The sequence below is a fragment of the Ambystoma mexicanum genome, chromosome 7q (assembly GCF_040938575.1).
Source record: "Ambystoma mexicanum isolate Mex_15411 chromosome 7q, UKY_AmexF1_1, whole genome shotgun sequence".
Lineage (NCBI taxonomy): Eukaryota > Metazoa > Chordata > Amphibia > Caudata > Ambystomatidae > Ambystoma > Ambystoma mexicanum.
In genome coordinates this window covers 432,200,127-432,225,403 of record NC_090941.1, presented here as the reverse complement: position 1 = coordinate 432,225,403, position 25,277 = coordinate 432,200,127, and the positions used below count along the sequence as shown (strand labels likewise).

Here is a 25,277-nt window from a genome sequence, read left to right as displayed (position 1 = left end):
AAACGACTGATACCTGTGCAACTTACGTAATGTGCTCCTCTATTTCGGTCTTTGGGGAAGCAGCCCATTAGCTTGGTGTGGAGTTTTGTTTCTTCTCCATGTGGATCATACATTATCAGAGAGAACAGGTCCGTCGGAGTATATCAAAAGCATGAGCCACCAATCTGCCCTCGGATTTGCCGTTTCAGAGTCATTGCTGCAATGGAAAATAAACATCTCCCATTAATGCATTCACACCATTGCCCTTTACAGAAATATGTCAGGGGTTGCAGTCACCAGGAAAGAAGGTTCTGGGGTTGCAAAGGCACACCTAGCAACACTGTATTTCTAGTTTGGTTAATTCTGAGAAAAGCTCTGAATTGCATCCGAATCTAAAAACAGTGTCATATTAGGTTATGACCTCATTCTAGGGTTTGGCTTGGAATTCACCTTGCACTTGCCACCAGCTGGCTGCACTTTTTATTTATTGTCTTTATTTATTTGACTGTCATCCTATGTACTACACTGCCCCCTTCCCCCTCTGCCCCTCGCCTGCACTTGCACAATCTCAATGCCACCTGGCCTAGTAAGATCGTAGGTCTCTGACTTCCCTCTCTTCCCCCTCCCTTGCCGCATTGCGCCTTGAAACACTTGTGTATAGGCGCGGTTATAAATGCCATACCATATCCTATAACAACCTGCCTGGATCTGCTGCTAGCACCTTCTCTGTCCTACCACCCCTGAGTTTTGGATTCAGGCCTGTGTAGAATCAAACCATTGGCAGGTGGTGTTTTTTTGTGCTGCACACAGCAGTTGATGGAGTTCCCCCCTTTGTTGCACAGTCCAAACCATTAGAGTGGTTTCTTATTAGCCATACACGATTGCACATGGATGTGGCAGTTCCTCTGCAGCGGCAGGATATTAGTGTTTTGGCAGCATTATACTGCACCACGCAGCCTCTCTGAGAGGAAGCCCCTGCCCCCAAACCCAAAGTCTCTAGCACTCTGATTGCACGATTATGGCAGTATTCATTTGTAAGGGAACATCTGTTCATTGAGATATTACAGTAAAGCTGTTCCTGACACTCATTACGCTCGTGACGTTACATTCCCTTTTACTGCCTCTAAAAGCAGCCCTGATGCGACAGGAAGGCACTACTATGCCGAGCTCAGCTCCCATCTTAAGTCAATCTTCCCGGCCCTGGCTGTGGAAGGCGGTGAGCCGGCCCTTAAACAGTCCTGCAAAACATGCAGAAGGCATCCGCCTGCTCAGTCCAGCAGGAGCTTCGCGTGCTCGGATCGGTAATATTTTGCTCGATTTTGGTTAACAACAGAAGGCTGTTCTACCCTGTAAAAGATGTACCCACTGAACATTGTTGTCATATCAATGCTTCCTCTGGGGGGTTGGTTCAGAAGCAGGAAGGTCTCTGCTGTAGCAACATGCGTTTCGCGCACGTTCCCAAATGTAGATGAAATTGCAGGTGCGACAATTCCACCCGGTTTTGCCCTCTACGGTGTTGGCTTTGTGAAGTCAGTGCTCCCTGGCATGTTTACCTTTTGCACTCATTCCCACCTCCACTCTGCCAGCTTTCAGCGGTATTCTCCAATGCCCTGGCATGTACGGTTGCCTTTCTATCTGAATATAGCACAAATAAACCAAGATATTATGGTGATTCCAGGGATGCGTTAAAGGGGTAATTTGAAATTTGGCTTCAGTAAGTATTCAGCCTTATTCTGGCAAACAAACTTCAGCCAAATTCTTCGCCACTCGCAGTTGAACAGTTTCTCCTTTAAGCGAGCTCAAGGCATGTTGTCATTGGGACTGATTTACAAAAGCGTTTTTGAATGGAAAATTCCCATTCAAAAACGATTTAGAAAATCAGGTCCAATATTGTGTGTGCTCTATTTTTTGTGTGCAAAATCCTGTGAGAAAACGTTCTATTCTTCGGGGAAGCATTTATTTATTTATTTATTTATTCACATGCTGAAGAACAGGATGAGTAACCTGCACGTTTTAAACCCCACAAAATAGTTCAGTTGCCAGATTACAGAAACGTTGCAACGTTGGAAGTGCAAAGTTTCTTGCCCCAATTCTTATGCCATGAAAAATGTCCCCTGTCATTGTGCAAATGGTTTTGGATATGGCCCCAATGTTTTGTGCACTAGGGTAGACTTTGCCATAGTATTAATACGGTGCAATTTTGCACTTCCACTGGTGCAAACTTTCTGTAAGCTGGCCTGATGTATGTGCCTGCTTCTCAGAACGGTATGCTGCATGCAGGTCTGAGGTTCTAAACTAGATGACACTGCCCAATTGGATAGTCTGCCTGATGCAGGGCCCTGTAGGTAACCTGCAGATAAGAGTTAGAAATCTATCCAGATGAAATGGGAAATGGAAGGATTTGGCAATCCCAAACTTTGTAGGTAATATGCCTTTTCTTTATAAGCCCTAAACGTGCCTGCCCTTAACATCAGAAAGTTTGTAAGTAGGGAGACATTACAGAATTAAGACAGAGGGGTACCAGTTTGAAATTCGTGCGCATTCTGCCAAATTAGTGACATAAAGAAATATAATCTTAATTGTAGGCCTATAAATCAGAATTGCCCCCGCCCCCCCTGAATAGGCTCAGCTGCGGGACAGGGACGGGCCAACAAACAGTTCCTCGGCCCCACCTTGCCATCTATAAAATCAAAAGGATGGCGCCATGTGTCTTTTTTTGAGACTCACTAACATACCCTGCAACAAGACAACAGCACCACCCAGAAAATACAAAAAAATATGCAAAGCAGGCTGAAAAACACCTCCTTATGACCACAAACCCTATGGTTACCCCTATCTCTAATCACTTGGTGCGAGCGAGTCGATTTATAGCGAGTTCGTGTGAATCTGACAAGCCTTTACAAAAAATAAATAATGAAATACATGGTCTTGCCTCTTCAAGAGCATGGGCAGAACTAGTGTCAGCAGGATTCTCGTTAATGTGGTCCTTCTTGTGTGTTTGTTGTGGCCTGCGGGAGACAGAGCCACTGAAACATGGGCAGGCGCAAAGAAAGGATATGGTAAGACCTATCCCAATCACTTCCCGCACAGTGCTTGCACATCCCATCCTCTCTCTCTGGGTGCTTCTTAGTTACATGAGCAGAATCCAGCCTTATCAGTGCAAGCCGCTCCCGGAGGTGCACAAAATGGCAGCCTTCACTCCTATTTATTATTATTTGCAATATTCTAAATAGTTTTTTGAATGCTTTGAACAAAGGTTTTGGGTCTAATTTACAAAGGCCCTGATTTAGAAAGCCTTTTTCAATGGGGTTTCCCTGTTCAAAAAGCATTTTCTATTGAAAAACATTTTGTAACGCACGGCCATTGTGTAGATAAAAAGTAAAACAAATAACGTGTTACAAATGTAAACCTGCGCTTTTAGTTAACTGAGTGTGCTTTTCATGTTCGTCACTATATTGAAAAGGCAAGAATTCGGCTTCGAGTTCGCTTCAAGCCAAATGCTTCGGAATTAGGCCAACTGCCAAAGCTAGTAATAGTTTCGTCATTCTGCTGTCTCACATTTAAATGTAGCATGGGGTTCGAAGGTCGTGAAGAAGCCTGTGGCACACTTCAGGATAGACAATGTTGGATGCTAAGGACGACTAAGAACGTGCCTTCACATTATTCTGCTGCCTCCAGCTACCACCTGTGCATGTAGGTTATGCAAGCAGTGTATCAGTTGCCAAGCAAACATTAATAGAATAATCCATTACGACCTTATATCGTGCTTCATGCCGGCGTCCAGCCTCCAAGCCCCCGCCCTGACCCCGGTGTTGGTTGTGTGTTGTCACTGAGCTATCCTCCCGACCCTCTACATGTGGATCCACACAACGCTCACACCTGTCACTTCTGACACGACTGGAAGTACCATATAGCGGCGTTACGTCGGGCCGTCTTGTGCGCCCAGAATACCTCATGCCGATCTATCAATTTATGAGGACATGTTAAGCGATATGAATGGTTATTTTGGGGGGTGCAGAATCAATGGCATCAGGGGTGTTGCTAGGTCTGGAAAAGACCCGGGGCTACGCTGATGTCGGAACTGTTGGGACTGGGGGCTAGCTAGCCTTTTGGCTGTAGCTCCTGAGAACCAAAAGACCAGGGGCTATAGCCCCGTTAGCCCCCCCTAGCAACGCCTCTGAATGGCATTATGAGTTATTTTCCCCCCATGTGTATGATGATTCCCAGCATGCATGTGGTAACCCTCAGGAAAGAGTGTGGCAATAATTACTTCCCAGGTATCACGGCATGTCTGCAGAGAATCCCCCATCTGGTGTGGACTCCGAGGATTATCACCCGGAGAAAAGCCTCACTGCTCAGCACCGTGGTTACTTGGCTGTTCCCAGTGGGTTCCACAAATCGAGGTAAAAGAGGATGCACGTTTTGACTTATCGGAAGAAAGAAATTGGGCATACTAGAATGGGCGACTGCTCCAAACCAGCCATCAGGAAAAATGTATAGATAATTTGCGGTGGAGAACATCACAATTGATATAGTGTTCTCAACGTGCTCTTGACATACATGCTTTGACAATACATGCTTTTATTTTAATGTTACTGTTGTTTACTGATAAACATAGCTTTGTCAGGGGAACTATGCGCTGGACTTTGGTTTGACTCCAATAGTTGCCAAAGCACAATGCCTCAGGCAGAGGAACCGAGTGCCCGGTGCACACATTACTTGTTTCCGTGGTGGTTGGACCATTCATTGCACTTTCTATGGCTAAACGTTGAGGAAGGAAGTGTAGCGTGATTAACTCTTTGGGCCTCATTCATGGAATGTTTAGCGTGGAGCAAAGTGACTTTGCAATGCCAAAAAAACACGTTGCACAGAGCCTAATCCACAGAGCGTTGCAAAGTGCATTTTTGCAGAGCAAAGTAACTTTGCACTGCAAAACTACCCTACGCACTGCACTAAATTAGCCTAATTCACAAACAAAGCACTAAGTGCGGATGATCAAAGTCATTAGTAGAAAGGGAGGAGGCAATGTATACTGGCTTGGAAGATGTGAGCAAATCTTGGGGGTAGATAAATGTTTATGGGGCTTATTGGATGGGATTAGTTTTGCGAAGTAGGAGGGTTTGTCAGGGTCCAGTGGAGAGGTGAGGGCAGCAAGGGAATGCGATTCATCTCTAAATGTTTTGTTTTTGTTTTATTGTGCAGTACATTTGCACATTAAATTACACATTTACAACAGTAGAATGCATATCATTGTCTACAGCATAATCATTAAATTAACAATTTAAAACGTCCCTAATATTGTATTACATGTATGCTCTGCTATTACAAGCTAAAATGGATTACACTTAAACTCATTTAGGACAAACTAATAATTAGCAGAATAATTATGAAAACTGGGCTAGTTTCATCTCACTCGTATACAATGTATAGAAAACTCCGAGAAAATCGTCTATTGCTGTCACTTTAGCTAAATCGTTGGTAGGCAGATTCAGACGGTTAAGGCCTGCATTTCAGTCTTGTTCATTGCATGGTTCCAATCTTATTAGGCAGCACACAGCAAGGAGCAAGATGGCATGTCAAATATAGAGCACCATATCAAATTGTCTTCATCCCTGACCCCCAAACGCCCCAGTTCTCCATAGGTTACCAAATAGAGTGCTTGCACGGCTAAGCAGCGACTCAATACATGCTCAATAGTCACTAGCTGTGAATTACATAGCCTGCCAATGCTGTTTTCCCTATTGAGGTTTAATCTTGGACCTATCCTCATAAGTGACGGTAGGAGGTTCAATCTGAGCTTTAGGGCATAGAACAGTGGTCTTCAAACTGTTTTGGCCTGGGCCCCCCCTGAGCAAAGTTTGGGCAGGCCGGGCCCCCCCAAAAGTGCCAGATGAACAGTATGTAGAAATCGCTATGAACTTTTGCATGCCGTCACCGCACCCTACTCCCAGTACAGACCCTGGGCTCTCCCCACCCTACTCCCACCACTATCCCAGTGCTGCCGCCCATTCTGCTCCCACCACAGTCCCATAACACAAGCATACACACATCCATACACATTTAAATAAAAAATAAATCGCCATAAACGTACCTTCTACAGGGGCCTGCACGTAGTTGCTAAAATGCCCCGCTCCAGGTTGCTCTGCCCGTATGTGTGAGGAGGCACAGGAGCACACCCCCACACATACATACATGCAGTGCCCCAGCCAGCATTTCCAATGAGCTATGAAAGGCTGGAGAAGCAAAACACCCCCAGCGTTGCATGGCTCAGTGATCATGTGCGGCTGGGGAAATTTACTGTCAAAGGCACACAGTGTTTCCCTTTGACAGTTCAGCCAGTCCAGGAGCACTCCCTCAGCTGGAAAAAGCAGCTGAGGGAGCGCTCAGTGTTTCACTGGGCTGCCTCCTCGGCTCCTCTATAATGGTTGAGGTGGCCAGTGGGTGGATGCCCCTTCACCCATTATGGATGAGCCGCAGGCTTGGACTGGCCTATAGGGCACTAGGGCGATGACCGTACCAAAAATGCAAAATGCCAGTGTAGGCCAGTCAAAATTGGCCACTTTTTCGGCCAATGTGGGTCAGTTTGAGGAGTTACTTCACTATGCAGCTAGTAGTTTTGACCATTGTTGCTGAATAAATATTCTTTAAATATCACCATTTGTTTACATCTGGACAAAAAACAACCCCTTGGGTACTATTCAAACAGTCTGTGACTAAAGGACTGAATATCCATTTGCAACTGCTGGCCATTTTTTCATTGGTGCCTAGGACCGTTTTATGGTCCAGTCTGACCATGTGAGCTGCCCCTTCCCATTTCCTTCAATCTAAAAAAAAACAAAACATTTTTTTACATTTCATGCTGGGCTCTGGCGCCCCCCCCTGGGATGCGGCCGCGCCCCTCTGGGGGGCGCGCCTTACAGATTGAAGACTTCTGGCATAGAGTCTCAACCTAGCAACATCCCATAAGATAGATCAAGGGAATGGCAGAAGGTACATAAAACGCTGGTTGACATAAGTACACAATAATGTTTTCCCCTGTAGATATTCAATATTGGCAATGCAGTCCCATTTGTGTGCCCCCTTAGTGAACTTTTTTTTAAATATGATCTCACTACCAAACCAATCTTTTTGTGGAATTCCTCAATATCCACCTTCCAATCTTTAATTTGTTCACAAATAACGGTCTGCCCGCCCGTTACGTTGGTAAACCAACTATATTGCGTCACACTAGGGTTGTTTAATATTTTATGCAACATCACACTTCTCGAATATCGAGGGTGGTAGTTAGTGAGATAGGTCCTATTTCTAGTCAGATTAGTTCTACTGGGGTACCTTGAGGAAGGCCCAGTGCCCGTCGGCAGATATTTCCATTTAGGTTCTTAAGGCATTGCAGTTCACTTTCTTTATGGATTTCTAGACCATTAGGGACCAGACTTGAGCGATAAACTATGGTAAGACCCTGCAAGGAACAACCAGCCTTAGTCGAGGTAAGTTTTCTTATCACTCGAAACCTCCTCAGGGCCATGATAGTAACATATTCTCGATTTGCCTGTACGGAACAGATTGGGGTAATAAGAGCACGTAAGTATATGTATTCACCAACTTTTTCTATTTTTGTGCCACCAATTTTCCGTCTGACCTACCACCATGACCTTTGTCTTGGCCTTATTCGGATCCAGAACATTATTTTTGGAGTAGGCATTACACGCCGAAAAATTCCCTTTCCAGGCCTATTGGAGTTTTGCAAAGTGTAAGTGTATCGTCAGCGTACATTAGCCATCCTATCTGCCTATTTCCAATTTTTTGCGGGAATGAGCCTCAGGCCTCAAGCGCGTCCCCTAAATCGGCTACATATAGGTCAAAAAGCAACAGTGCCATAGCACATCCTTGTTTTGGACTGTTTTTTGTTTCTATAAAATCCGTTACAAACCCCTCATGGCTGGTTCAGACGGCAGCCGGCTTAACTGTATAGAAAAGTCTAATCAAATATAACAGATCCTCTTCCATATGCCGGCTTAACAATTTGGATCAAAGTCATGCACTGTCCACACTGTCATAGGCTTTAGAAACATCTATGTATGCAATGTACAGGTTCCTATCATTTTGCTTCCTTATTTACCTTATTAAATAGTGTAGTGACCCCATGTTTTGATAGGTGCCTATCTTCTTTCGGAAGTGAGTTTGCTGATCCGATAGAATTTTGAGCTGCTCTTCTCAATTATTAATTCTGATCAGTAATACGGTGCAAAGTAGTTTCCCCAGGGCATCTAGCAGCTAGAAGCCTATAATTGGTAACTATATTGCAATCCCCCTTTTTTTTATATTCTATTAGTATTGATTCCTTGTAGAACACTCAGTTTCTTCCGATCCAAGTGTACACTATAGCAAACCCAACACATTTATGCAAATAGAGACTGCCTGCTCTATTGATTTTGTAAACAGATGTTTGACAGGTTATTAATTGTACTGTGTGGCAGCCTACTGCACTCTATTTCATCTCATTTTTTGGTATCTAGCTGTTACTTGCTATCTCTCATGTTGCCCGTCTGTCATGGGAAACCTAACATGTTTTGTTGCAGGTTCGTACATCCCTGCAGACTATGGGCCTCATTACACGGATGGCGGTATGGATTTACCGGTACCGGTAAAATACCGGTACCAGTAAATCCTTACCGCCTTACTAAGAGGTCCCTTTGCGGGTTGGGGGATTTAATGCCTGCTTTTTGCAGGCGTTAAAAACCAACCCGCAAAGGGACCCAGGGAGCTAATTATGGTACCGCAATTTGTGGTACCGTAATTAGAGCCTTCCCCATTCCCATTGAGACCTATGGGCCAAAAATGGGAATGGGGAAGGGCAATGGTGGAAGGGGGAATTACCGCCCCGCCAACTTTGGAATGGGGCGGTAATTCCCCTTTCCGCCAAGGCGGTGCCGGTATTTTACCGGCAAATAGCGCCATGGTTCTCCGCCATCCGTGTAATGAGGCCCTATATCTAAATTTACAAGTGTTAACAGTGTGTTTTAATGGGATGAAACATTCTAAGAAAACCAATCGATTTGTGTCCCTTCATCTCCCATGAAGGGGACATGTAGTGGATGGATACACTTCTAATGTCCCTGACTCATATTCACGCTATCAACAGTCACCGACAATAAGGAATGCCGCTTTGTCCATATATCTGGGTTGATATTGAGACTTACAATTGAACTACTTGCTAAAAGATTTCAGAGAGTATATTAGGCATTTACTTCCTTTAATACAATCTCAAGAATGAAGCATCCCTCTACCCATAACTATATGGGCCTCATTACAAGTTGTGCGGAATGCGTTTAATAATGGTGCCGGCGCCGTTAAACGCATTCCGCACTATTACGAGGTTCCCTCGCAGGACCCGAAGTGGACGTCTGGTTTATCCAGACGTCCATAGCGAGTCCCGCGAGGGAACCAGGGAGCTAACAATAGGCTCTCTTGTAATGGGCCCGTTGTTAGTCCCTCCCCATTCCCATTTAGCCCTATTGGGGCTCGAATGGTAATGGGGAAGGTCCGGGTTCCCTGAATGGGAAAATACCGGGCCCTCCATACTCGGAATGGCCCGGTATTTCCCCATTCAGGGAACCCGGCCCTCGACACGGTTTTGGAGGCAGCCATGGCGCCAACAGCACCATGGATACCTCCAAAGTCATAATGAGGCCCTATGTCTCTAGCCATGGTCATTCTGAGTGGTGCCCCAACGCACTGATGATATTATAACATGAACGATTAGATAACACATATATTGCTTTGGTTCGACCACTTATTTAAAGGTATTCTAGCAGTATTGCTTCCTCATCTTTGTTGGGTTAGTGTTTCTTAGGCACGGGGTGCTTTTCAAAGTCTTCTTGTTGCTCTGATGCATAACGTGTTACTCGGAACAGGGACCCCTTGTCTTTCTATCAGCTGCAGAAAGAGGCTTCGTGTATGCATGGATGGGAAGTCTTATGAACGGTGTAATCTCGCTTCCTTTGTGCCCATCTATCTTTGTTCTAAAGTACACTGAAACAAGGGTATCTCAGTGCTCTCCTGGCAGAAACCCATGTCTGCCGACATTTTGCGTCTCTCTGCTTCTTCCCCCATAGGTGTTAGGCCCCAAATCCGAAAAAGAATGATTCACTCCCAAGCAATAGAAAGAAAATGATTCCTGTGATTTAATTTTTTTTGCAATTTCTTGGCAGCTGATTTTATTAATTTATTGTTTGCATGCAGCAAGGTTGTTAGTCAATGACTATTAATGCTGTTCAATATTAAGATGAAATCAACCATATGTTCACGGGTTGTCTTTGTTCTCGGGAAAGTCATGCCGGAAAAAAAATGTTTATTTTTCTAAATTTGTACGCAATGCACCGCATTACTCATAATTATCCCACTGCCACACTTGAACACGAACTCCAGCACATGATATAATTATGATTAAACAGGCGTTGTATTTCACAATTTGCTTTTTTCTTAAAATGCCTGAATTGGGTCACCCTGTCCTTTCCCCCCCTACCAACATTTCATCTGCACATTTTACGAATGAAAAAGGTTTAAATATAGTCATTCATCAAGCTACATAAAGCGACCGCTTGGTAAAGCAATCTTCGCTGTTTCCATCAGTGGCTAATTTGTAGGCCCAAATATTCTAATTGCACTCTAGGCAATTTTCATTTCAATTGAAACTCAGAAATGTGTAGATTTAGGAGTATTTTTTGCAGTATGTAATGAGCTGAAGATGTGTCCAGTTTAAGGCAATAAGTACTCTCGCCTTCTTTTTTCCAGACAGACAATTTCCCGGCAGAGCCCAATTACATGGGTAGCAGGCAGCAGTTTGTTCAAAGGTAAGTCCTCTTTAGCCACACCCCTCGCATCTCCATTTGCTTTCCTGTCAGCATTGCTTTGCCTGAAAGTATTATTCATATCATAGTCAGTGGGCTGACTTCTCTGTTTACGATTTTTCTTTGATGTGTATTTCAGTAGCTCAACATTCAAGGACCCAGAGAGAGCAAGTCTGAGGGACAGTGGGCATGGGGACAGTGATCAGGCTGACAGTGACCAAGACACTAACAAGGGCTCCTGTTGTGACATGTCTGTTAGGGAGGCACTCAAGATGAAAACCTCTGCAGCCAAAAGCCAGCCGCTGGAGCAAGGTGAGTGACGCGACCTCAGCCCTCAAGGAAAGCCTGGTTCCATACCTAGTGTCACCCGAGCGTTTGACAATCATGGCTGTATAGTTCATTGGGAGTGGTACCAAAGGAAACAGTAGTCGACCACAGCAATAACAACCACAGCAAATAAATAAACAAATCAATAACTAAAGATTCCCTGCATTGCGGGGTCGAAATAAATGGAATACTCTACACACCATATTGCAGCATTAGCATGGTGGAAGCGTTAACCGCGTTGCCATGTGTATGATAGATTACATTTTGCATGCAGGCTCCAATTGCATTTCTCTGTGGGCCTGATTCGCAGACGTGTTTCATATTGGTGCCCTCCCATTGGAACACACTCTGCGAATCAGGCTTTATTTTTTACACAAATTAAAAACTGCGTCACAGAAGGATCAGAAAGGGCACATTGTAGTAAGATGCCATTTGGTATTCAGGGCTGCATTCTTCTGTGTGTAATGCTGACTGCGGCATTAGCAGCAGTACCCAGACGCAAAGTGTCATCTAATCGCATAATCTGGTTTTCAGGATAATTGTTTCATTCACACCCCGAAGAAAGAATCACAGATAAAGTGTCTGCCGGGCCAATAAAATATGAGTTATACCCAGACAGCGCGGGCGCTCTGTATGCACTGGCTCAGATAAATATGTTTATTTTTTCAAATTGTTTTCTCAAAGGCTGTGTCCAATTCATTCGATGGAGGCAGTTTTGTTTCGGCTAATTATTATGTCTTTCTCTGCAAATGAAAGAAGACATTTTCTACCAGTGCTGATGCAACCGAATGGGAGCTGCATTGTGCGGGCGTGTGCGCGTGTAGCTCACAGGCATGCAAAACAAAGCGCGGTCGCTTAATTTGCGTTGCCCCCCTGCAGCCCAGGATCCCCGCTAGTTCACAGAGCCGTAATAGGTTGCTCGCGTAAGAGCTACACGCGCATCTCTCAGGAATGTCATTCTTCAGAAACACGGATTGGCACGTATTATCAAAGGAACATTTCCAGCCCAATGTCGCAGGGCTGGGTGAATAAATGGGGAACTGTTTCGCCTCCAGCACTGTGCGATCTGAAGAGCCCTCATCAGGAAAATGCAAGCGCTCTGCCACTTTTTTCTGATCACCGCGAATGCGCAGTATAATTGCGTGGCTTGGAATATTAAGAATGAGCACGAATAATGTATTCCGCACTTGAGTGTTAGCCTCGGATAGGACCTTGTTCTCAAAGATATCAATGCCAGAAATATTAGTTTAGGGTTGCCTTTCTCAATGGCGTCCAGTTTATAATGTCACATTGATCGACGGAGAGGCTCAGTACAGGCCCATCGCAAAACAAACCAACAACAGTAGTAGTGATATTAATAATAATAATAATAATAATAATAATAATAATAATAATAATAATAATAATAATATCATCAAAATCAAAGTGTTATGGACAGAGCAAATAAAAAAGAAATGTCATATGAATTTGAGTGAAGGAAGGGTCAGGTGAAAGACATCAAATGACTAAAGTATGCACCCGTGTCATCACACGTCTGTGGGAATGAGTATTATATTGCACTTTCTGCAGGAGTACATACTGTATATGGCATATTTTTGCAAAGCTAAATATAGTGCCACTGCTTAGGTTTAAAACATTAACATTGGTTGCTCAAACTATACTTCTCCCCCAACCTGACATTAATTTAGCTGGAAAATCGCCAGAAATCATGTTCGTCTCACCTGTCGTGCCTGGGGTCAAAGGTGAATCAAGGCACAGGTTTAGTGAAGCATGAGACACCATAGACATAGGACTGAAGAACAACATTAATTCAGTCCCATGACGTAGCCAGAGCTTAGGTTCCTTGCGTGACCACTCCCCATGGATTGGATTGGAAGTCATTGCTTGGTAAACTTCAGTGTTTAAATTGCATAGCCGTTATCAATAAGCAAGATTTGCTGTGCATTCAGTGGTCTCTGCTGTATTGAGCATTTCATAATGGAGTCCAATGAGGAACCAAGAAAAATCAATTGTTTGAAACAATGCAGTAATATCACCACTTAACGTAGCATTCAATTACACTTACGCTGGGGAAGCCGGGATATGGTCAATGTACCTCCATCGCAAGATTAAAGGTCAAATGCGGAGTAGCGTACCCTTTATTCGCGTGATCCCCGTGGTGCTTCAGGTTGAAGTATCAGAAAATAGAAATTGAAATGTGCCTCAACTAGAGTGTTAAAAACATAAACAATGTACTATGCCCATGCCATATTGGTCAAGGTTCAGGAACCCAAAACGTTGTGCCTTTTTAGCACTTTACTAGTACTAATGACCTATGGTGCTATAACACAAACTTGCTTAAGCAATCAACCCTGACAACTGGTTTTCATTTTGTTTGCTACTTTTCCTATATTGAGGTAAAAGACTGTGAATGTCACCACAGTTGACCAATCCTCCTTTGCAGCTTCAAGGGTTGCAGACTCACCACTCTCACATATCTACTGACTCACATGCTATCTTCTTGGCAAGGGGATATCACCATTCTGTGCCTATTGCATTGCTCTGTCTGAACATGGCCCATCTTCCTCTCTCTGCACACCCAAATCAAGTAGATGTCAGCAATGAAAAGAGAGAGGCAGCATGGCATGGCCAAGAGAGAGCCAGCTAATCTCTGCCCATCCCTGCGATACCCATCCAGCCGATGGTGTAGCTCCTCAATGATTATAATCAGTCCCTCTTTTTAGTATTCCAAATGTTTGTTTTTCTATGAGGATCACACCCATTGGACTATACAGCTTCATTAAAGTGATTGAGGGACGATTTTGCTTTTGAACTGTCATTGTAGAACATGTTGCAGAGATAACCTATGCACACAACAGATTATCTTAAATTCAAAAAACAGTTTATTATTGTAAAAAAAAAAAAAAAAAAACAATGAACATACATTTTTGCCTGCTTTAAAGAAAATTAACCAATGCAGAATGGAGGACATCTGACACATGAAATCTCAAAGCCCCTCAACCATTTCACTCCACGTTAACCCATCCATTCCCTGCTCCATGGGTGGTACCTTTGAGACCTTTGTTCAGCAACACAAATACCATCATTGGCGCCAACAGCAACATCTCTCCAGATGAATCACAGAAGGTTAAGTGGGATTGCTGTGTTCCTTCCCACATTAGACCAGAAACAGAGAACAATACAGGGGGAAACGAATAGTAGACAAACGCCAAAACACTATTGAAACAAAAGGTTCAGAATTTCTGAATGCAGATCTGTGACCACAGCTCGGAGCACTTCATGCTTCTCTCTATCTCCCATGTACTCACATATCCTCTCCTCATAAGTTGTCAGCATCAACATGTCTTCTACACAATTGTCCACCTTTGGCTTTTTACAAGATTTCTAAGTCTTCAAAGCCAGTTTGTAAGGCACTAGCAGTGCTCTCATCAACGACATACAAGATACAATGCTAACTTTAACAAACCCATCCAATAACTGCAAGATTGTCAACTTACCAGTGAGATTGATATCTCTCAAGACCATATCAACCCTATCTAGTGACTTATTCTAGAACTCTTTCACTCTGGGACAGCTTCACAACCGTGAAAAGTAAAGACAACCAGTTGCGTAAAGTATCTTCATTCTCTGTCATATCCCCAGCGTTTATCTTGATCTGCTGGCACGAGGTACCACTACTTGGCATGTGCCCAATAAAGGTGACCTCCTATATTTTTACTGACCACCTTCATTGGAACAACCACCTGGTCATGGTTAATTCTACCCCCAGTCCATTCGCCTACACATCCTCAAACTTCTATTTCCATAAGAGATCTTAATCAGAGACCTCATGCTGGTGAAAAGCTAACCATTCACCAACCAGTCTCTTAAAATTTAAAACCAAGGAAAAACAATTCCATGCCAGAGTTCAAGGAATAGAGCACCTGCTCCACCAATCCTTACCAGAATAGCAGCAGGAGTATTCACCACAAGTAGCTTTTAAAACATATGTTTAGATCCTGTTTCAGACAACATATAATTCATCTGAACAAAACTGTTAGAACAGAATTTTCAAGTTTATTCCAAAGTAACAAGCACCAACATACTAATGTTCCTCCTATCTGAGACACAGCCCTCCCCTTATTGAACAATAATAATTCATACACTATTATAGATCTTGCTTGAACACATTCTCCATCTAGGTGTGCATGTCTGTGTATGTTCATAGGTAGAAATACATATTCTGCAATGATATAGGTTCACCTATAGTTATTTATCAATATGATAATTGATGCAGTCACTGTGCATGATCCAGGACACCAAACAAAGTAAGATGTTGTAAAGTATCACCACTTACAGTAGCCTGGTTGTCATTATCCCCTTTGTACCACATGTGCGAACATGAAAGATGCATTCTTATACTGGACAAACCACACTGTCCTTAATATTTAACCATCTTAACTGTATTTGACACCTTGCCGGTGCCAGGAAATAAGCATGCTGGCAAGGTTACGTATATGATTAATGAATTTGGGGTTTTGTATTCCCATCATACAAGTGGATGAACTATGTCCCCTGAAAACAAAATATATATATATGGGTTTCTCATTCTGTCTACCTGTCACAGTGCTGCTCCATATGCTGCCAACAAGAAAAGCTCTTCCTTTTTCAATGACTTAAACAATAGTCGCATAACTTCAGCATTTGGTCAAAGACAGAAACACCTAAAACTATAATGTGCCTCACTTGAATCGGAGAGCTTCTTGATTTATTGTGTATTATGTTTTTCAAAACAGTTTATAAAAATGTGCACCAAAAGCATTGTACTTCCTTTTACCATTTAAAATGATAAAGTGTGGATCTCTTGCCAACCCCAGGTGTTCCACATTGGATTACTGAAATAGTGAAAACCATATGGTAACAATCACATAACCATCTGTGTATAATCCCTACAGAAGAAGACTTTCCAAAATGTTTTGTGATTTTGCTTAGTTAAGGAAATAAGTAAATTGTGTATTTAAGGTCACATTGTTCTTTCAATTTTCTTTTTATATACAAGTTGGCCATTGGATATTAAATGAGGTCTTCAGATGCATACCAGCGCTTACCAGTAGGGGGCGTTTAGGTGAGTGAGGATTTTTGTGTGGACATCTTATTTGGGTGTGGGGTACAGAGAAGAAAAACATAAATGTTTCAGAGATTCTGAAGGGTTCTTATGACCTGAAAGAGTTTCTTATATTTCTTGCATTACTGTGACGGAAAAAAATAAAATATCATTCTTGCATTGTGATACATCTCACACTTTCCCATTTTGCAATTCACTTCTTGGCTCTTGTTTTCTAGCATCTGATATATGTGGGCTTAATTTGTATTAGCAGGCATTTATTTTACTTGATGCTCCTTCAAAATATAAAGTCCAGCAGTAACTATTAGTTAAATTCACCAAAGCCATTGAATAACTTAATGTTATTGACAAAAGCATAGGTTAATATGTCCACAACACTTACATAAATGTGACCGGAATTTATGGGTTTATAGTGTTGTGGTTGTTTCTCCTGTCTTCCACCATTCATTTTAAGGATTTTTGAAAAACAAGGACTTTTATTAAAGTACAGATTCTGAAGAGTGATCAATTAGTTAATATTTTTCTTTTTTTTAACTTTCATTGTTGTTTCATCTTAGCGTTTTGCAATCTTAACACAAATGCACATATTTAGTTGTTGATGACAATGTGGTCTCTTCCTCATTGCTGTATTATAATTGTATACTTCTGAAATGTATGGGTGATTGTGAAAAAAAGCTACGGCATTCACAAATAAAATAATGTATTCAAACTCCTCAGAGGAAGCTAAATATCTTATTATCTACAACAAGGCTGCTACAAAGGTTTAGGGCATTCCACAAAAATTGTACTTTTGTCACCTCATTGCCTGAGCATAATGATAGAAATGCTGTTTATAGACCACTTAAGTGCCAACCTAGTGAACAATAGTGCCTAGTTATATAGATAACCAGATCTGATGATAGCAGTGCAATCTGATACCTTGCCAATGCTCTGAGCAGGTCCTGTCATAGGTAGCAATTTAACAATGAATTGTCATCATGCAGACCCGGATCTACAATCTTCCAATGTATCCATGACCCTTAATACAGCGGGGTGATTTCACAAGTGATACATATATGTTTGCTTCATCCTCATAATTGAAATAATACAGGCTTCCAAATCAGAAAAGAAAATATGCAACAAGATCATGGATCATACATTCTCTTGATGATTCGAGAGTGAATATTTAAACATGTTATTTCGACATAAAGTAAGATGAGGCCCATTCAAAAAATTGAAAAGATTCATAGAAAACAAAGGTAGGCAGCTTCAGAGGCAGCCGTCATTTTGATATATGGATGAGCAGAGCCCACTTCATTTTGAAGTAGAGAACTATTCTGTAAGATGGTAGGAATTTGGTGCAGCCTCAATGATGGATGATGTAATGATTTGTCTGGTTATATGTTAATATACTTTAGCAAACTATGGGCCTGATGCACAAATATGTTGCCAGCACTTACACACGCAGAGGAATGTTAGATTAATAACATAAGTCGCACTGGGTAACTCTGACCAATGCCTGAATTAGCCCAGGAGTAAATCCACTGTACATCAGAGTGACTGAATGTAATTATTTTATACAACTAATAACCCTCTCCAGATGTAAGTCAAGGGTAGGTCAGACTTACTCCTCATAACATATATGTGAATCAGGTCCAACGTCTGTGTCTATGAATGGTTGAGAATGTGGGCACTGCTACCATAACATAATATTTTAAATACCCTGGCAGGACAGATAAGAGAAACATGAAATGTTGCCTTTGTTTTGTTCTCAATATGTCTTCCCCTTAACCATTAACAATGTATATGATGGAGGATACCTGCAGAATACAAAAATGGGTCTTGCTTTATTCTGGTAGTATATATAATGTACTGGACTAGTATTGTGCCTTTTATTAATGCATTCCTCGGTAATGTTAGTAATTGTCTCCCCAAAAAAGGCACCCTTTTTTCATTGTATCTTGTTTAGAAACAATTGAAACAGTACACAGACAATTATTCATTAAAATAACCAAAGTCATTTCACTAAACATTTAACAAACAGAAAACAAAAAGAAGTAATCTAGATGTAAGAATGATAATTTACCATGAATGTATTCTATTGTGATAGTAAATCATTGTTTCTGCAACATTTTGATATGCAGATATTCTTTTGTCAACATAATACCTGTCTACAAGTTTGTTTTTCCAAGAGGAAAACATTGCCATCTAGAGACTTATTCATAGCCTGTCAAGCAGAAGGTAGGCCAAGATAATGGCTTAAAATATAAAGCTTTCCCCTGAACCCCTTGCTGAATAATGTAGGCCTAGTAATATTAACCCCAAAGTTCCAGTGAGAGGCCGGCTGTTAATGATCTTCACACCAGTGTCAGATTCTGCCATTTCTAATGATATGATATGATATGATATGGTATTTGTAACGCGCCTATACACAAGTGTTTCAAGGCGCGACGAGGCAGGGAGGGAGGGAAACAAGGGGAAAACAGACAAACGATCCTACTAGGCCAGGTGTCATTCAGATCGCGCAAGTGCAGAGGTAAGGGGAAAAGGAGGAAGTGCAGGGGGGAGGAGGTGGGGGGGGAAGTGCAGTACAAGGTAAGTAGCGTAAAAAAAAAAATAAAATAAAATAATAATAAATAATAAATAGAAAGGGCCAGCTGGTGGCAAGTGCGAGGTAAGTGCAGAGCAAGTGCTGGGAAAGGGGCTGTAGGGATACAGTGACAGTCCCACAGTGCAGGGGGAGCCGGGGAGGCAGTGCAGGTGGAGAGTGGCTGGGCCCTGGACCGAGGTTGCTGAGAGTGGCCCAGATGCAGGTTTGAGCTGAGTTCAGTGGGGAGTTAAGCAGGATTAGCAGGGGAGAGGGAGAGAGAAGGCAGAAGCGAAGAGGAAGGTTTTGAGGTGCTTCCGGAACCGGAGATGGTTCTCCTCAAGTTTCAGGGAGGCAGGAAGGCTGTTCCAGAGGGAGGCCCCTGCTGCGGAGAGAGATCTACCCCCAGCTCGTTGCTTCGAGAAACGGCTGACCATGAGGGAGTTGGAGACGGATGAGCGAAGGGCTCGTGAAGGAAGATATTTAGGAAGAGAGAGTTGGAGGTATTTTGGTCCCAGGCCCCAGAAGGCCTTGTGGACAATGCAGAGGGTTTTGAACTTGATCCTCGCGGCCACTGGGAGCCAGTGAAGAGATTTCAGTCCTGGAGAGATACGGTCCCTGGGCTTGAGGCCAAGGACAAGTCTCGCAGTTCTGTTCTGGATAAGTTGCAGAGGGCGGAGAGTGGAGGCAGGCAGATTAAGATAGAGGCTGTTACAGTAGTCCAGCCTTGAGAGAACCAGGGCTCGAGAGACAGTGAGCTTCTGGGGGAAGGAGAGGAAGGGAAGAATACCTCTGAGGAGGTGCAGCTGGTAATGTGACTTCTTAGAGACGTCAGATATATGAGGAGAGAAGGAGAGTGTGGAGTCGAAGATGACCCCGAGGATGACATATATGTAATATATGTGCCCATTGATGAACAAACCTAATTGAATTGCATATCCTTGTTGGTGATTCTGTTTCACAGAAATTACTTAATATGTACAAATGTAATGGATTAAAAAATGTCAGAAAAGTATGACATTGAAGCACGCTGCTCTTTGTGATCTGTCAAACACAAAGCTAGACATGAAACACTTTGCAAAGAAATTGTAATAGGAATTCTAGCAGTGGCCAATAATTCAAATGAGACATACATCAAAACTGTAGGCATTTCCAAAACATTTAGAACCTAATTCATAGAATTGTTGTATGGTAGGAAATGACTGATCATTTTCTAATCCAATATTTGTGATTATGTTTCAAAGATGCTATGTGTCATGGAAAATATTTTAGATTTTCCATTATGTGGGTGACAACATTTTACCAAGGGGACAGTTCCATTCTGACTTATCTGCTATGACTTGATCAAAACATTCAATGGTAATCTTATCTAGCAATAGGCAGGGGTTCCCAAAAATAAAAGAAAGTTAAATAATGAACCCCTTTTTTAACATTGCACAGTCATATCGATCAAGCAGTCAATTTTGGGGTCATCTCCCTAACCAGTGCTACTGGGTGATGCACTCTTTTCAATCATAGCACACCTTTTCAAACTTTATTATATCTTCATATGAAACTGAACTTAAAAAAATGCAGTATTTTAAAGAATGTCATGGGATAGTGCCGTGAGTAATATGATAACTAGTGTTAAATGATCATGTTGGATTTGTGGCGTTGCATACTAATTGTAAGTGGTATAGAGTTCTACTGTCAATTTTGAAAGGTATGTAATTCAACAGAAAGATGTCCGAATATTCAGTCTGTACTCCTGTCAACATCACATCAGCATCAAACTCATTCTGTTTTGCAAATATTTCATTTTGAGCAAGAGGTGAAGTTTTCACTTTTGCTCTCATATATGTGTTATGTTCCTTGGATGTGCACCTGGTTTTCCTAACACTTTATGTGAATTACGCCCATTTGAGGTTGAAAAGTGTGTTACAAACAAGTATCATGTGACATATGTTCACTTTTGTTATGCATAACAAACATGCAGTTGCATGTGATTGAAGAATGGCCACGTGCTAACAGATGGATGTCTGGATTTGCAGCTGGTGCGGAGTAGCAGTGGTATGTGGATATGATAGAGAGCATACCAGAACAAATATTGAGGTGGTAGTACCCGTGTGAAATGGATATTACAGTGACCTTGGAGTCAAAGGAAACTTGAAGAGAACTTGTGCTAAAGACAGCAAGGGTGAGATAGATGCTTTTGCAAGGGTATCATAAGGCTTCACACACCTACTAGCTCAAGCTTTGCGTGTCAAGAGAATTTCCATGAATGCTGGTCAGAGATCGATCTACAATGCTATGGGATTCACTGAGAGCTTGTAGATGTATAACCTGCATTTGTCTTAACCTGCATTTTCAGGCTTTGCATGTGTGGTCCACTCGATCTTAGTGATCCTGAATCATGTGACTGTTGTGGACTCTTCTATTAATTAGCAATGTTGCAATATAGTTCAGCCCTAGAGTTGGGGTAGTTTGAGCCATTGGGCCTCATTACAAGGTTGGAGGTAAAACCAGCAAGGCTACCTCCAAATTTGCAAGAAAGTCCGGCACCAGTCAATGGGTATTCCGGGCCGCCGGACCAGGAAATTGCCCCTTTGCGGGTGCCAGAATTGGGTGATCTCCATTCCAATGGAGCCCCATAGGGCCCAATGGGTAATGGGATGTCTGTAACACCGGCATGGACCATAACTGTGCCTGTGCTACAGGCATGCTGTGCTCGTGGTTGCCTTTAATTCCACCAGGCCAGACCTGGCAGAATGAAAGGCACCTGCAAGCACAAACCGAAGTTTCCCGGTTCGGATACAACAGTACCGCCAAGCTTACCAGTACCATTGTATCCAGACCGGCAAGCTCATAATGAGGCCCGTTGTCTTGTAGTCATGCGTGCTCATGCTGTGTGGCTTTTTCTTAGTGTAGCAGAGTTACATGCCACTATGATACAAATTCAGTATGTTCAATATACTGTGTTACTTGTTGAGATAGGTGGGTTGCACACATCGGGCTCTGTTCTAAGGTATTGCAACATGCCTCTTAGTGACTGTGCACCTAATGAGACTTAGTGGAGTTTTGGGAGTGTAATATATGCTCCCAGTTTGTGTACAGCAGGATCTGTTCTAAATTATAGACTTGCTAGTTAGTGAGTAAACACCTAATAACATTCTTCATAGTTTTCACCACTGTTTGATGATCTTGACGATGACTGTGGAGGGCAGGCCATGCCACTTAAAAAGTTTGCCTCTTGAATACTCGCTCTTTAAGCAAGCATGCTTTAAGCATGCACAATCTGATTATGGAGGAAAAACTCGATATCTTGTGTCACACAGAGACTTGGCTTAAAGACTCGGGGAGGGATATCTACTGCATAACAAGAATAGAGACTGTAGGGTAGGAGGGGGAGTCACAGTTATAGTTAGAGACTCTAGTAAATTTTTTAAGGGCAAATTAGCATGCAATTGATGTGCGAAACTACACCTCAAATTCACGCCCACGCCGAATGACTATTAATCTCATTGTTATTTATAGACCGCCCACCCTTTTGTTGGATTTCTGTAATAAATTAACCCCTCAGTTAAATAATCTGAAATCCACCAACACAGCTACGCTATCAGTGGGGGATTTTAACAGGTGAAGGGGGAACTCTCTGGATAAGGAAGCTATCCTGTTAGAAAAAACTATGAATAACCTGGATTTCATGGTGATAAATAATGATCCAACGACTACAAACGGAAACCAGTTAGACTGGGTTATAACGCAGAACATGAATACCCAGAAAGTGGTAACCCAGCCTTGCATTTGGTCAGACAATTATTGGTTACCTTTGAGGTCCATTTGAATAACTATTCAAAACAAATTAGTAATCCTCATGTAAAGGTTCAAAGCCGTAACTTCACAAATTTAGGGCTGGACCAACTGGAACCTTGCCTAAAAAAGCTTTTAGACAATTTCCAGGATGATGATTCCTGTGAAAATATGCTCCAGCAATTCACATCGCATATTCGAGAATTGGTGGAACAGTTTGCACCACTTAAATCCAAATTAGTCAGGAAGACCGATAATCATCACAAATGGTTTCATGGTGAGCTTAGTAAATTGAAACTAGAAAAAAGATGCCTGGAAAGGAAGTGGTTAAAGAACCCCTCATTAGCTAATAAAGATCTCTGGAAATGCATCTATCTGAGATACAGAAAGAGCATTAGAGAAGCTACGTCCAACTACTATAATGATTTGATAGCAGTTGCGCCGAGCGCCACAAGTAAACTTTTTAATATTCTTAAAAATATAGAAAAACCCAAGGCACTAACCCCTCCTAATGTTTATTACTGAGGGGGACTGTGAAGTTGTGCAAAGGGCTTTTTCCGCTAAGATACAGAAAGCTAAAGATGCCATTATCTCGTCCAGAGAATCTTCAAACTTGGATACTTTGCCATCCGTTGTCGAATCTAGACAAAGAGAATTGGAAAGTTTTAATTTTCAGCCAGTCTCAGAAGAGGAGATGGCAAAAGTGCTGGCAAACATGAAACCTACTTCATACTCAGAAAACATATTACCTCCCAAAGTAATACTGGACAACAAGGAATTGTTCTCCCCAGTACTAACAAGGATTGTAAATGCTTCTTTCCAAGAGGGTATGGTACCTAGGAGTATTAAGGAGGTTACCATAATGCCCCTGTTTAAGAAGCCTGGCATGGATCCTAAAATTGCAGCAGTGTACAGCATCATAGACAAATGGGTGGAGCACATTTGGATGTACCTGAATAGTAGAAAAACAGAGTTGATGATATTTGGCACGCGACAAGCTAGAGCTAAGCTAGGCACTGAATACGATTACGACCCAGGCGGTAAGGGGTTTACGGCAGCGTAAACAGCGCCGACCCTTACCGCCTGACTCGAGGTCCCTTAGCGCCATGGAGGATTTAACACCTGCTTTTAGCAGGTGTTAAAATCCATGGCGCTAAGGGACCTTGTTGTTAATTACGCCACCGTAATTTACGGTGGCGTAATTAACGCCTTCCCCACTCCCATTATGCCCTATGGGGCAAAAATGGGAATGGGGAAGGGTAAATGGGGATTGGGGACTTACCGCTCCACCAACCTCGGAATGGGGCGGTAAGTCCGCCAACCACCATGGCGTAAACGTAGTTTACGCCATGGTGGTAAAGGTACGACCCAGGCGGTAACTTACCGCCTGGGTCGTAATGAGGCCCATTGTCATTAAAGGTACATGTATCCCAGTAATGGCTCAGGTCAAAACCCTCAGGATGATGGTGGAGGCATCAGTGGGTCGGAGGCACAGGTTAATTTTATACAAAAAAATAACGCCTATTACCTACGTTTACTGAGAGCCATTCAACCGTTTTTAAATGAGGAGAACACGCCTACGATTGCCAGGGCTATCATCCTGTCCCACCTGGATTATGGCAACGCGTTGTTGCTAGGAGCCACTAAGAAGGGGATAGAGAAATGCCAGGTAATGGAAAACAATGCTGTACATATCAGTAAAGGGATTAAGAATAGAGAGCCTGGATCTGAAGGAAGGAAAGCTCTTCACTGGCTGAGGATAGAAGATAGGATTTTATTCAAATCCTTGACCATAGTGCATAGGTGTTTGTATGGCTCTGCTCCAACATATCTTAAGAAACAGTTCTCGAGATATATTTCGACTCGGTCACTGAGATCTGAAATGCAAGGCAGGTTAAAAGTGCTCTGGTTCAGACAAGCTATGGGCTCGGGCAGAGCATTTCCAGTGCAGGCAGCACAACATTGGAATAAGCTACCCATCACTCTATGCCTTGAAAACAAATATCTGACTTTCAGGAAACACCTAAAAACTAATTTGTTTAAATGAGTTCTCTCTGAGCCCAGTATAATCTTTGTAAATTCTTGCTGCACTAGTCTGTCTTTTTGTTTGTATGTTTTACGTTTATGCACCCTGATGCCTGCGGGCTTTCGGCACTCCACAAGCATACAAATAAATGCTCTATGCAATACATTCACCAATTATATCCCTTTTGTGTTGCCTCTCTCTGGGTCTCTGGAAGAGTCTATCATGAAGATTGTTTGGCAGTGAGGCTGTGGGGGCACCCCCTAGGTTATGGGTGCAGTCACTTTTCCCATTTGTTATGGTTGCTGCAACAATGTGTATTTTATCTTCTCAAACAAAGTGTTGCTCTGATTCTGTCTTCCTTCTTAGTTATAAGTCTAATGTTATGACCTTTTATTTTCCTTTCTGCTCAGCAGCATCTGCATGCAAGCTGGAGGTGCCTTCTGTGGTTCTTTGGTGCCTGCACTTCGGTGCTAGTTGATTCTGGCTGCCTGTCTGCATTGTCAGTTCATTTACTATAATTGTGCATTTGTATCTCCTTCTTCTGTCTTTGATGTGACATGCATGCAGGCTGGTGGCAAAGGGATGAGTGTCCTGCATTGTGGAGGACATGCAATTGAGAACCAGTTAGGTTGCACA

General features: G+C 42.6%; 1 protein-coding gene across 6 annotated transcripts in view; it reads left to right on the top strand.

The window, feature by feature from the left end:
* PCDH17 (protocadherin 17) overlaps positions 1–25,277 on the top strand; it is a 309,624-nt gene that overhangs the window by 133,191 nt on the left and 151,156 nt on the right. For 2 of the 6 annotated variants that reach the window (XM_069640731.1, XM_069640734.1), the window contains exons 2-4: positions 10,774–10,832; positions 10,969–11,141; positions 16,195–16,260. In XM_069640731.1, coding sequence (XP_069496832.1) covers positions 10,774–10,832; positions 10,969–11,141; positions 16,195–16,260 — 298 coding nt within the window. The remainder of the gene's footprint in view (positions 1–10,773; positions 10,833–10,968; positions 11,142–16,194; positions 16,261–25,277) is intronic. The other 4 variants (XM_069640733.1, XM_069640735.1, XM_069640732.1 and 1 more) reach the window with 3 other exon arrangements.